The 15,069-nt window shown below is 41.5% G+C and overlaps 1 protein-coding gene across 1 annotated transcript in view; it reads left to right on the forward strand.

The window, feature by feature from the left end:
• LOC311048429 (dedicator of cytokinesis protein 3-like) overlaps window positions 1-15,069 on the forward strand; it is a gene marked incomplete at its 3' end in the record, with an annotated part of 256,583 nt that overhangs the window by 113,029 nt on the left and 128,485 nt on the right. The window contains exon 3 of the mRNA XM_084061687.1: window positions 14,704-14,744. Coding sequence (XP_083917813.1) covers window positions 14,704-14,744 — 41 coding nt within the window. The remainder of the gene's footprint in view (window positions 1-14,703; window positions 14,745-15,069) is intronic.

Below are 15,069 nucleotides of genomic sequence, written 5' to 3' on the forward strand. Positions count from 1 at the left end.
CTCTTCCAATCCTCATTGAAGAGACACTTGTTTACTCTTTTGTCAAATAGATGTTTTTTGGGGCGGTGTAGCCGCCCCCTATAAGTGAGTTTTGGACACCGACCAAAAAATTTGTATACCCCCTAACCCTTCCATTGTTAATGCAAATCGATACTTTTGCAAAGTCAGCCAATCACATTACAGCTAGTGTCATCACCACTAACTGTAATGTGATTGGCTGACTTTGCAAATTCAGGACTGTGATTGGCTAGCGAAACACATGACACATGTGCAGCCCTATGAATAGCAGTATGGACTTTAAAAAAAGTCATTTATCCTTTTTAGCGGTGCCAACCGCTCTAAGCTTGACTTTGTCCGTATGTCCGTCCGTCCGTCCGTCCGTCCGTCCGTGTGTCCGGATGAGCACGGCAAAGAAGCAAACAGCTATAACTTCAGTGTGCAGCATGCCACCAAGTCCAAATTTGGTATGTGGACTTAGGCCACCAATAGGCACGAGCATGAATTGATGAAGTTATCAAAGAGGGGTCCAGGGACCCCCAGTGCCCGTATGAGCACGGGATGAGCACGGGATTTTAAACAGCTATAACTCCAGTTTGCAGAATGCCACCAAGTCCACATTTGGTATGTGGACTTAGACCACCAATAGGGACTAGGGACCAGCATGAATTGCTGAAGCCCCGCCCCCTCTGTCTTCCCATTGGCTGGCCTTCAAACAGCCATAACTGAAGTTCGCAGCATGCTATGGAGTACAAATTTTGTACATGGACTAAAGGCAGCAATAGTGACTAACTGTCATTACTTAAGCCCCGCCCCCTCTGTCTGCCCATTGGCTGGGCTTTAAACAGCCATCATTCCAGTTTGCAGCATGCTACCAAGTACAAATTTGGTAAGTGGACTCAGACCACCAATAGGGACGAACTGAAATGAGTTAAGGCCCGCCCCAAAGGCACCGCTTCCTTCACACAGGGTGTGATTTTTTTAATTGTGAATCGTCCTTGGGTTTTTGAAAGGCGATTTATGAATTCAAGTTACCGTTATGATTATTATTATTCAAACAAGTTCGCCTGGAGCAGGACAACACCGCTGCCATGCAGCTTGCATATTGGTTAGAGCAGGCCAAGGACCCCTTAGCTGAGAGAGAGATGAAGCAGGGACCCGCACTACATATTCTATAAAATGTCATAGATTTCATAGATAGCTTTATTCACTATCAGTGTTGTGTGAATTAATGTTTTGTTTATTTCATACATTTAACCACTTAAACCCTACATTTGGCCTTGGCTCTGTACTTGGTTTTCTCCTTTCTTCTCTCTACACCAAACCACTTTGGCGAATATAGCCGATCTACAAGCTCACAACGCGAGACGTTGTGAGCTTGTAGATCTGCTATTTTTGGCTAATGTTCCCCTCAGAAAAGGAATGCTAGGGTTCAAGTGGTTAATGTAAAAAAAATTCACACCCTGTGTGAAGGAAGCGGTGCCTTTGGGGCGGGCCTTAACTCATTTCAGTTCGTCCCTATTGGTGGTCTGAGTCCACTTACCAAATTTGTACTTGGTAGCATGCTGCAAACTGGAATGATGGCTGTTTAAAGCCCAGCCAATGGGCAGGCAGAGGGGGCGGGGCTTAAGTAATTACAGTTCGTCCCTATTGCTGGCTTTAGTCCATGTACAAAATTTGTACTCCATAGCATGCTGCAAACTTGAGTTATGGCTGTTTGAAGGCCAGCCAATGGGAAGACAGAGGGGGCGGGGCTTCAGCAATGCTGGTCCCTATTGGTGGTCTAAGTCCACATACCAAATGTGGACTTGGTGGCATGCTGCAAACTGGAGTTATAGCTGTTTAAAATCCTGTGCTCATCCCGTGCTCATACGGGCTCTGGGGGTCCCTGGACCCCTCTTTGATAACTTCATCAATTCATGCTCGTGCCTATTGGTGGTCTAAGTTCACATACCAAATGTGGACTTGGTGGCATGCTGCAAACTGGAGTTATAGCTGTTTAAAATCCTGTGCTCATCCCGTGCTCATACGGGCGCTGGGGGTCCCTGGACCCCTCTTTGATAACGTCATCAATTCATGCTCGTCCCTATTGGTGGTCTAAGTCCACATACCAAATTTGGACTTGGTGGCATGCTGCAAACTGAAGTTATAGCTGTTTGCTTCTTTGCCGTGCTCATCCCGTGCTCAGACAAACGGACACGCAGACAGAGTCAAACGTAGAGCGGTTGGCACCGCTAAAAAAAAGTTCTGTCAGGAACTGGTGTTAGGACCCAAGTGCAGGAACTCAAACTCAGAACTCAAACAGAGGCAGGAGATGAAGATCACATAAACTTAACTTTACTTGGTGAAAGACACAGGATAACAGTACTGTGCATACATATATAGAACCTGACACTAACTTAAGATCCAGCACTGAACAAACACACAGACAGAGTCTAAATAGTCACTGGAGCTCATCACCCAACCAGGCTCAGCTGGTCCTCACAGGTGACTGCACTCAGGCCAATCAGAGTCTTTGCCTCAGGTAGAAGGGAGAGTAGGAGATTGGCTCAGGGGAAATAGGAGCAGGGCAAGGAAGGGGCAGAGACACACCCAGTGGCTAAACAGTCACATGATGGACACAATAGGGGCCGTGATCGTGACAGGTTCCTATCACACAAACATTTGGCGGCCCCCCTGTAGTAACTCTGAGGACCCTCTGTTGAAGACCCCTAGGGTTAGAGCTATTTTACTGTGTTGGTTCCCATGTGGGAGGCTGCGGATTCAAATCCCCACTGATCTACCCTAATGCAGAAGTTATTAAACATTGATTTTAACGCAGACTTTGTGCAAGCCTGCAGCGATTTATGGCAGCCAATGCAATTGAAACATTTATACAATAAATCGCAGAATCGCAACATAATGGAAGAATGGTGAACAAATCGCATCCCTGGTGATTTATACCCCAGTAAGGATGCAGAGCAGAGCTCATTATCCTACTATAATTCTAGTAACCTCTGTCTGTAGTGGGAGTAGGTGAAGCTACCCGGTTCTCCTCAGTGGCTGGACCAATTGCTCTGATTTTGCACACAGCCATTGACCATTACCATCTGAACTTAACTGTGAAGCCCGTTTTTCAATTTCATCAAATCTCAGCTTCTTATTAGCGTTTTAGTGTAAAAGAATGTCGCCATGGTTACGGGGCTGCCCAGCTGTGGGATGGCCCCGCGAGCTATGGGACGAACTGCCTCCTGGGTTGCCAGATCATGTGCGCATATACCCCCACCAGGGCCGGACTGGGACCAAATGGCCAGTCCGCCGCTGCCCCCCACGGATGCGTCGACCGGGTATGGTCTAGTAGCCATAACTTTTCTCTTCTCTCTTGCCCCCTCTCTCAATTCAATTCAATTCAATTCAATTCAATTCAATTCAATTCAATTCAATTCAATTCAATTCAATTCAATTCAATTCAATTCAATTCAATTCAACTCAACTCAACTCAACTCAACTCAACTGAGCTTTATTGGCATGAGAAAACATACGTTTACATTGCAAAGTGGAACAAAACAATCAAAGCAATGTGTATTAACAATTAAATGGGAATAAAGAAATGTGTAAACAGTGCAACTTAGATAAAACTATCTTACAAAACCATAAGAATTGTGCATTTTCTGTCAGAAAAAAATCTCTCTATCTCTCTCTCTCTCTCTCTCTCTCTCCATCCATTCCCCCTCTTGGCAGAATGTAACTGAGATCACAGCTACGGATCGATGTCAGCCCATCAGCCAGGACTCTGTGTGTGTGTGTGTGTGTGTGTGTGTGTGTGTGTGTGTGCGTGTGTGCGTGTGCGTGTGCGTGTGCGTGCGCGCGTATGTGTTGGAGTGTGGGTGGGTGAACATGTGTGTATATTTCTATAGTAGCCTACGTGTCGTGCATGTGTACAGTACACAACCCACTGGGTTGGTGTACAGGTGTGCATTCGAATGAGTATCTGTCTTTGTCAATGTATGTGCATTTTGCATGTCTACCTGCTTTGCATGTTCATTTTCATTTTAATTTGTTTGTGTTTGTGTGTGTGTGTGTGTGTGTGTGTGTGTATGTGTGTGTGTGTGTGTGTGTGTGTGTGTGTGTCCTTGCAAAATTCATCATTAGCAGCAGAGCGCCTGCAGAGTTTCCAATGGAGGGCAGCGGGTTTGTTATAACAAACCCAGTGAACCCAGAACACTTACTGTATCGTGCAAACACATCGGCAGCACTTTCACTTTTGCTGAGCTGCAGTGAATGGGACATAATAATAGAGTTATAATAAGTGATAACGTGCAGATTATATGGGAACCATTGTTATGGAACATCCTTGGCGCGAATGCAACACCGAAACGGGTACAAACACGGAACGCATAGGAATACACCGACACTGCATGCCCACACAGAACATGAATCTCTCTCACTCTCGCTCTCTCTCTCTCTCTCTCTCTCTCCCGCAGGTGCATACACCACACCCACATAGCGTTGCTGTCGGGCAGAAACCTCCTATCTCCATATTTTAACTTTGTGTTTTTTCGTAAATGAAAGCCCTACTTGATCATACTACAGAGTCACACAAAAACATCAAAAGTAGCAGATCTGCAAGCTCGAAACTGCAGATCTGCTACTTTTGCTACTAACATAATGGTCATAATGAGGTTACCGCCCCGACAGAGATGATACGGTAACACATGTTACAGGTTGGATGAGCGGGGCAGCACTTGCAGATGTTTCACAAAGGTGCCACCTTTCATACTTGCCTCTGCATTGTTAAAAGGATCCCTAGCTAATAACCCTTATATGCCTTGATATACATTATAATTGCCATCTTTAATTAAAATGTAAAATTAAAAACACCGTAGATATTTTTTGTTGTTTTAGAAATAGTTCATCTTTTACTCAAGCGGGACGACGCCCGTCACAAGTTGATGATGTCATTTGTCCATCTGTGGTCTAGCCCTATGGAATGCATTAGCACGTAATAAAAAAAAATAACACCCTGTGTGAAGGTAGCGGCGCCTTTGATACATTCTCATACAGCCTCATACAGTCAATATAACAGCCATGTGGCACGTGAAGCTTGACCAATCACTTTGTTGACGGGTCTGACCTATCAGAACGTTGACGAGTCTGACCAATCAGAACGTTGACGGGTCTGACCAATCAGAACGTTGACGGGTCTGACCAATCAGAACGTTGACGGTGAACACGGAAAAGTCAGGTATAGAGCAGGATCCGCTCTATACCTAAAGGTATATTTCCAAAAAAGATGAACTATTTCTAAAATAAATACAATATTTAAGGTTTTTCTATTTACATTTTTGTTATGGAGGGCAATTATAATGTATTAAGGCATATTTGGCTTAATAGCCAGGGACCCTTTTGCATGTAGCTAGCGGTCAGTGTCACATTTACCAAACCAGACCTCATAGGAAATGAAGCTGAAACCATGGAAACACGATTTCAACCATGCGGAAAACAACACACTGAACACAGAAAACAAGCTTGTTGCATTGCAGACTTTGACGCCTGTGGAATTGTAGCATTTAAGCCCCCACTTAAGTCCTGTTCAAAAGAATGTGACACGTTGTGAGCTTGTAGATCGTCGATTTTCTTTTCAAAAATGTTTGCATGTAATGACATGACATGCCAAAAATAGGGTCTCCAGGGGGGAAATTGATTAAATGAACCGATCCAGGACAAGATGACCAGAGCTTTGCACTGGGTGAGCTGAAGCAGAATAGTGAATACTGTGCTAGAGGATCTGTTTCTCAAACAGTAGGTCGGGACCCATGTTTGGGTCGTGGACACATTGTTATGGGTCGCGAGTAAATATCCCCTTATTTTTCATTCCTTCATAAATTAAAAAGAAATAAAAAATGTTTTTCAAAATAATTCCATAAAATAAAAAAAAAGATCCATTAATTAATTATAGGGGGAAAATACTTTTAAGAAGTAGTGAAAATAGCAGATGTACAAGCTTGTACAGTGAAGCTATTTTCACTATTTCACTAAAATGTCTCTTTTGGGTCTCGAGCTAAAACGTTTGAGAACCACTGTGTTATAGGATCTGTTGTGGCAGGAATACACTGTCAGCAAAACCCATGTGAGTGAGATTCACACAGATAGATACAGATAGATACTGATATTGTGATATGACATTATATATATCGTCTGTGATATATAGCATATATTTGGTCTATTTCTGGTCTTCAAGGCCGTACAGTACAGTGATGCAATTTTGTGAACGTATCAGACTATTTCTGCCGAGTGGAACAGAAAATGAATGCCTCTATGCTTGCAGTTATCATACAGTATTGTATATATATAATCTTTGCACAAGGAAAATAACTCTGCAATATACTGTAACGGGTATATGTTGAAAACATAGAACAAGTTTATTGTTAAAAAATCTAACAAGTCAATGGAATTACAGGAAAGATTAAGGGAGTGTGTGTGTGTGTGTGTGTGTGTGTGTGTGTGTGTGTGTGTGTGTGTGTGTGTGTGTGTGTTCCCTTCTCAACCAGTTCATTTTGTTTTTACTCAGCATTCACCACACACACACTCATGTGTACTAAAGATTTTGGAGGTCTGCATGTTTGAGTCTGCATAATAATTATTATTATTATAATAATACGTTTTAAAATCACCTATAATTTCAAGGCCATGCATGCCATATTAGTACAGTAAATGCATCTATCTATATATACAATTTGAATCCTGCGCCATGTCGGTTGTCCGTATGCGACGCCAGTGTGACGGTGTGACGTAATCTGACATCACGATGACAACGCCAGTGTGACGTAATCTCACGACAGCATGACATCACATGACATCACATCCTACCTATAAATTCTAGGATGCCGTCAGATCGCACCAGTTCGACGGCTTCCATAGTGATAAATAGTAATAATCTATACAAGGAACTCTCTCCACCACAAGAACTCTCTCCACCACAATGACGACAACTTCACCAAAGCCACAACGGCTGGAGATACAACGCCAGACATGGCGCACTGCAAAGTGAACGACGCGTCACGCTAGACGTTAACGTCTAGTATTATTCTAGTATCTATATATACAATTTGAATCCTGCGCCATGTCGGTTGTCCGTATGCGACGCCAGTGTGACGGTGTGACGTAATCTGACATCACGATGACAACGCCAGTGTGACGTAATCTCACGACAGCATGACATCACATGACATCACATCCTACCTATAAATTCTAGGATGCCGTCAGATCGCACCAGTTCGACGGCTTCCATAGTGATAAATAGTAATAATCTATACAAGGAACTCTCTCCACCACAAGAACTCTCTCCACCACAATGACGACAACTTCACCAAAGCCACAACGGCTGGAGATACAACGCCAGACATGGCGCACTGCAAAGTGAACGACGCGTCACGCTAGACGTTCGGGCCGCGTAGCGGCCCGAACTTCTAGTATATATATACAATTTGAATCCTGCGCCATGTCGGTTGTCAGTATGTATGCGACGCCAGTGTGACGGTGTGACGTAATCTGACATCACGATGACGCCAGTGTGACGTAATCTCACGACAGCATGACATCACATGACATCACATCCTACCTATAAATTCTAGGATGCCATCAGATCGCACCAGTTCGACGGCTTCCATAGTGGGTTTTGGTCATTGGAGAGGTGATGCACGTCACCTCTTTCTGAAGTGGGTACTTTCAAAGCCTGCCGTGGATTTAGGAGAGCACAAAACTCTCTCTCACACTGTGAGGTGCCTGTAAGGTGGCACTGCAAAGTGAACGACGCGTCACGCTAGACGTTCGGGCCGCGTAGCGGCCCGAACTATACACCACACTCACAGCACGTACAGTACCAACATTCAAGATGTCATCAAAAAGGTCAAACACGCTCACGCACGCATACACACGCGCACGCACGCACAAACACACACACACACACACACACACACACACACACACACACACACACACACACACGCACACGCACACACAGAGAAATATCGTCTCTGTTGGATGGAAACCTCATACGTCCAAAACTGTTACTTTTCAGGATTCAAATTCAAAATGATCAAAAGTAGTAGATCTACAAGCTCGAAACGCGTCGCTTCGCGCCGCGTTTCGAGCTTGTAGATCTACTACTTTTGATGCTTTTGTGTGACGCTGTAGTGTGATCAAGTAGGAAGTTAATTTACCAAAAAAAACACAAAAAGTTAGAACATGGAGATAAGAGTTTCCGCCCCGACAGTGACGATATGTCACATCCTCGGTTCAATACTTACCCATAATTCATGCAGACAGACCCCACTGGTCCATGCCCCGTCTGATTACCATATAGACGAGAGGTCTGGGAATAACCACAGCCTTCTCAACGAGGGCAGCATATGTGTCCTCCTGATTGGTCATTAATTAACTCGCCAATTAAAGAGCCCACTTTAATATTCATATCAGATTTTGGCTCAGAAATGGATGTCATGACGCCCGGTGATGAGAAGATTATGACAATTACAAGTAATGGCTGTCACACTTTCTCCAAAAGGGCGTGTGTGTGTGTGTGTGTGTGTGTGTGTGTGTGTGTGTGTGTGTGTGTGTGTGTGTGTGTGTGTGTGTGCGTGCGTGCGTGCGTGTGTGCGTGCGTGCGTGCGTGTGTACACGCTTGTGTGTGACAATTAATACAGAGGTTGTATAAAAGGAATACAAACCAATTGTCTTTTATCCAGAAACTAATGCAATGGTTCTCAACCTTTTCAGGCCGCGACCCTGAACTGGGGACCCCCCAAAATAATCATATTTGAACTGGGGACCCCCCACCCTGACAAGCACTTGGAATTGTAGGCATTACATTTAGTTTGTCTCTGTTCCACAGATAAATATTGTGAAAAATAGCTGATCTACAAGCATATTGGCTAAGCATGATTAAACGCGCAATTAATAAGCTGTTAATAGGTTGTTTGAATTAAATTTGTAAATCAATATTTTCTCCGGGGGCTATTTTTCGGCTAGACTCTTCAAATCAATCAGCGCTTTAAAATACTTAAAAACACAACACTGTGCATCCACTTGGTTTACTCTCTATTTGCATTTTGTATACATTTTGCTTTGATGTCATTTTAATTGCTTGCATCCTTTCATCTTCTTTGTTTTTAATGGCCATATAAACATCTGGCCCAGGGACGACGGTAGAACGTTTTCAGTTTTGCTATACTGGCACAATGGAACAATGATGTTGATTAATGTGCACTTTCCCTGTAGTTTTTTTTTTACTTTGACTCAAGTAAGTTCCAAGTCTGCAAGTTGGTTTCCATACAGTATACAGTTGTAAAAATGAGACCACAACTAAAAATGCCTCCTGGCAGTTTTCCCTCCATATTTTGTGTACCGTTTTTGTATTGTTTTTACGTTTTTTTGCTAAGTAAATCGAATCAAATCAAGCTTGTAGATTGTCTATTTTTGCAGGTTTTGTTTTTAATGACACAAGAAAAGAGTTAACATGGTTAAAATGTTAAATTGTGATATTATCAAACAAAATATGAAACATATCAGACAGTCTACATTCCTAAAAGTAGATGTATGTATTTAACCCATTAAAACCGGGAAAGCATCACTCATTTTAGATTTTTGCGTTGGCTATTCAAATCTAGCAGATATACAAGCGCACAGCTGCGATCTTGTACATCTGCTATTTTTGAACATTTTTTTTAAATCTTGAAAGTGTGAGAACTACTGATTTAGAAGGCATTTGTATAATCGGCCTCAGGTCTTAATGGATAATTCCATTTGACCAGAAACAGGGACACAATATGTCCCACCAGTGATAAAAAATGTATAACCAGAGGAGGGGATATTAAAAGCAGTGACATGGACCCCCACCAGCACATCAAACCCTGATGGGAAGCACCTCCGTTGGTGTGGAATGAACTATAGTGTTGATAGGTGGTGGATAAAGACTATATAAATACGTGTCAGTCACACAGACAGACAGGCGTGTGTTAGTAATGTGAAGTGTCAAGAGTTGTGGTGGGAGCTGTGACCTTAGCTCTGGGGCTGCCGTCTGTCAATCAGAGGCGGAAGAAGTACTCACATTTTGTACTTAAAAGTAGCAATACCACAATGTAGAAATACTCTGTTACGAGTAAAAGTAGCAGTATTCAAAATGTACTTGAGTAAAAATAGTTGGCATCAAAATGTACTTAAGTACTAAAGGTAAAAGTACTCATTATGCACAATGTCCAATGTTTCCAAATCTATAAAATCCTTTGAAAATAGCAGATCTACAAGCTTGTAGATCTGCTATTTTCAAATAGCCAAAGTATTTGTAGGCCTGAAGTGGTTAATGCATGTTTTATAATAATAATCAAAATCTACAAATTAAGTAGTAACTTAAAGGTTTTAAAATAATTGTAGTGGAATAAAAAGTACAATATTTGCCTCTGAGATGTAGTTGAGTAGGAGTTAAATTATTGAAAACTGTCATGTAAAAATACCTCAAAATTGTCCTTAAGCACCGTACTTGAGTAAATGTACTTTGTTACTTTCCACCGCTGCTGTCAATGCATTGTCTGACTGTGCAAATATGTACACGCACACTTTGAATTCCCTCTGGCTCTCTGTTGGCAGTGAGTCGCTTGGATGTCAGATGTCACATCAGGCCTGTCAAACCACTGGACAACCCGGACCTGAAGGCTGTCAAAGTCACTTATCTTGAACCACTTAACCACACAAAGTTTGAAGTTCTACCAGCTCACATTTTTTCAAGCTCAATTCTCACTTATGATACGGCCAACATTGGGACAGCGGGTTTAAAAGCTACTGTAGCACTTTGTGTTATCTCCTGACCTCAAGTACAAGTATATCTCAAACTAAAAGGTTGTGGTCTCATGAACGTTGAGAGAATGTGTTCTCCCCAAGTTAACTTGACGGGAACCGTTTTTCAGGAAACAGAAAATGTATAGTCATTATTTAGTCACAAGCTCTTGCTAATACTTTTTATTGGTTCAGTATTTATAAAACCGGCGCGCGCGCACACACACACACACACACACACACACACACACTTATTATGACGATTATGGCGATTATGTAATAATTGTGACAGGCTTAGTCTTGACTTCCTACCAATGTAAATACAAGTATACAGTATATAATTATACAGTATGTTTTTCCCTTGCTAAACCAAATGAAAGCCAACTTCTATCTTTCTCTGTAGTTGGTTTCTTCCCCGCACTCAACAGTCACTGATGAATTAGTTTAGCCTTCACAGCCAATATAATAAAAAACACTGCGCTGTAAAATCCTGAGTGTTCATTTAACTCTGAGTGTTCAAATGGTCAGTTTATAAATGATCAATTGTACACTCTCAGAGTAAAATGAACACTGCTGAATTGAGTATCTAGTACAGTTACTATACTGTATCTGTTCGTGACTGTACTGTGTAATGTACAGTGATGGAAGAAGTACTCACATGTTTTACTTAACACATCGGGTGCCAGAGGTTTATTCAAATATTATACGTTCAGTGCCTGCATTTCTTCCATCCACTTACGTTGATATGTTTCGTGCTGTAGAAGCGCATGTAAACAAAGCGTGCGTGCGAGATGGCGGAGGGTCCCGACTAACGCCTGGAACAATAATATTTCTAACGCGATCCTCCATTGCTGAGTGATCGCCGATCGAAAACGGCTCGCTTCCACCACGTTACAAAGAAATGGAGATATCATGCTTTTAGTCAAGGAGTTAACATTGGAAAGGCCGACCTTGAAGGATTTTTGACATGGATCCACATCCGGCCTATCCTTCTCAGAAACTCCTTGGATGATCCCAAAGTTTCGTTTTAGCACCCCGCGTGGGGCCCACGTATAAAAATAAAATTGAGTCAAAAACGGTCCGGACCGTTTTCGCCACACAATGTGTTAAGTAAAAGTATCAATACCAGCATGTAGAAATACTCTTATAAGTAAAAGTCTGGTATAAAAAATGTACTTGAGTAAAAGTACAAAAGTATTGGCATTAAAATATACTTAAGTACTAAAAGTAAGAGCATTATGCACAATATCCCATTTCACATGTTGCAAAATGTATTAAAATCCTTTGAAACTTTGAGATGTAGTGGAGTAGAAGTAAAAGAATTGGAAATTGGAAAAACTCAAGTACATAAGTGCAAACACCTCAAAATTGTACTTACCTACAGTACTTCAGTACATGTACTTTCCACCACTGGTAATGTATTCACACTGCTATGGTGTGATTGCCTGGGGGTCTGAATGTAAATCATCTCTATATCTATGCCATACATTCCTCCTATTCTCCCCATGGAGACCTTCAATATTCATACATAATTTTTCTCTGTATAATATATTCGGTATATTTTCTATTATCTTACCTCAGTATCCCAGGAAAATTCTAAATGGCATATTCTAATAATTCACTACACTAGTGTCTGTCTACTGATGCTGTTTTTTTGTTTTTACACTTTATTACTTACTTACCCACTACTAAGTACCAAAAACAAAATAAAAACTAAGCTATGATGACTAAAACTATGACTAAATATATTGACAATTTCGTCAACAAATAAAAACTAGACTAAAATGTCAGAGAGGGACGAGTGGAGAAGAGATCCAGTAGAACTAAAAGACAAGTCATTTTATGTTTGGTTGCGATCAGGTGTTGCGCATTGAAAATAGCAGATCTACAAGCTCACAACGCGTCGCGCTGCGACGCGTTGTGAGCTTGTAGATCGGCTATTTTCAGAGTGCAGCCAAATGTAGAATCAGCCAATACGACGGCATCAAGGCACCGCCAAAAGCATTTTAAGTTAACCAAATGAACTGTAGATTTAGTCGACTATAATCTTATGATATTTAGTCGACTAAAACTAGACTAACAGTGAAACATCTCAGATGACTAAAACATGACTAAAACTAAACAGAATTGTATTCAAAAGACTATGACTAAAACTAAATCAAAATGTGCTGTCAAAATCAACACCGCAGTATATACGTTGGATATTACTTGTAGCAATCTGGCAGAGTCTGCCACGCCTATTCATTTCACTGCTCATACACATACTGTGTACAGTATGGAGTGTGTGACAAATAAAGTATTTTAAATCTACATGAAAACCTCTTGATATTCATGTCTCCTAAGATGACAATTATTTTGCTGCTCTCGTATTTATAGCACCACAACGTGTCCAATTCCACCTCGCATCATTACACCACAAGTGGTATGGTTTTCTATGTTTACAAATGCCGCCAAGAGGATGTTTTTTTCACGTGCAAGCAGGGGTCATCATTATGTCCGTACACCAGTGATGTAAAGTAACTAAGTACATTTAGTACAAAAGTACTGTACTTGAGTACAATGTTGAGGTTCTTTTACTTTAGTGGAGTATTTCAAATTGTCTATTTATATACTTCTACTCCACTACATCTCAAAGGCAAATATTGTACTTTTGCTCCACTACAATTATTTGAAAACTTTAGTTACTACTACTAGTTACATTGCGGATATGAATTATTACATTATAAAACATACATGAACCACTTTAGCCCTATTTCATACCTGGGCTATTTGAAAATAGCCGATCTACAAGCTCACAACGCGTTGCATCGCGACGCGTTGTGAGCTTGTAGATCTGCTATTTTCAAACATTTTAGTACTTTTACTTTTGGTACTTTAAGTACATTTAAGTACAATACTTTTGTACTTTTACTCAAGTAATTTTTTTATTCCAGACTTTTAGTTGTGACAGAGTACTTCTACATTGCAGTAGTGATACTTTTACTCAAGTAAAACATTTGAGCACTTTTTCCACCACTGTCATACACGGACAAATGTGTCCGTGGCGAGACTTGTCCTTGTCCGTGGCAAATTTTAGATTTTGTTTTTACATAACATCATAATTTTCTCATTTTGATCATAAGACCCAATTGCTGAATGCCAGTCTAGGTTTTCTTCAGAATATGTATAACACTGATATGCTACAGTATGACACTATGGCACATTAGGAGTCCACTAGCACTACGTGGACCCCCATAACTCTGAGAATGTACACTCTCCATTTGGACCACCTTAAGGGACCCGAAGGTCCCTCTCGACCCCGCTTTGAGAAGCGCTGCGCTAGTATACGTACATTTAGGGCTGGCTCTTTGTGTGTTTCTGGTAACATTATTGTCCGATGTACGACTTTTATTTCCCTTCACAAGACGGAACAATAGGCTTTATGCACAGCAACCATATTGGGAATGAATTGGGCCCCTTCCTTACTTCCTTCACAGGTGTTACCAATGATACTAATTAAGGCTCTGTTCCATTTAGTGTGGCATAGTGGTTGTCTTATTTTTCAAGGACTCGTAACTCTGAGAGTGTACAAATGGAACCAAATGGACCCGTAAGGGTCCATTTGGTTCCATTTGTACACTCTCAGAGTTATACACCCACCATAAGGGGCCATTTGGGAACCAAAATGGAGTGTTTCTAGTGAGCCAACATGCACGATATCAGCACCCTGACCAGAATGGAACAGATCGAGTATCATTGGTAACACCTGTGAAGGAAGTAAGAAGAGGCCCAATTTCTTTCCAATATGGCTGCTGTGCATAGAGCCTATTGTGTTTTGTAAATGGGAAGGTGTATGTAACTTGTAAAGTATTAAATCCATGCCCTCTGGTAATCATCACTGTTTGTTCTATCTTCCAGGATGGTACAGGGGATTCTCAACGAGGAAACCCAATGTCAAGGTAAGTGACCCCAGGCCTACAGGCAGAATAATTATAACTACTTGTCATCGCACAAGACTGTCGCACAAAAGTTGTGAAAATAGCAGATCTATAAGCACACAACACAACGGCTTGCGATGCGAGTGGTTTTATTTATACAAACTTTCCACCCGACAAAGATGATATATACTGTAGCAGCTTACGTTTTTCATAAAACTCTTAGGATTATATTTATAAGGCATTTTTAGAATCGGCCACAGGTCTAAATGGGTTAAAATGACTATAGCTGATGGAATAAAAGAGCTCATGTAGCTGCTGGTGTCACCCCTAGGGTGTTAAAAAAAAC

Source organism: Gymnoscopelus microlampas (genome assembly GCF_963454915.1).
Source record: "Gymnoscopelus microlampas genome assembly, chromosome: 7".
Classification (NCBI taxonomy): domain Eukaryota; kingdom Metazoa; phylum Chordata; class Actinopteri; order Myctophiformes; family Myctophidae; genus Gymnoscopelus; species Gymnoscopelus microlampas.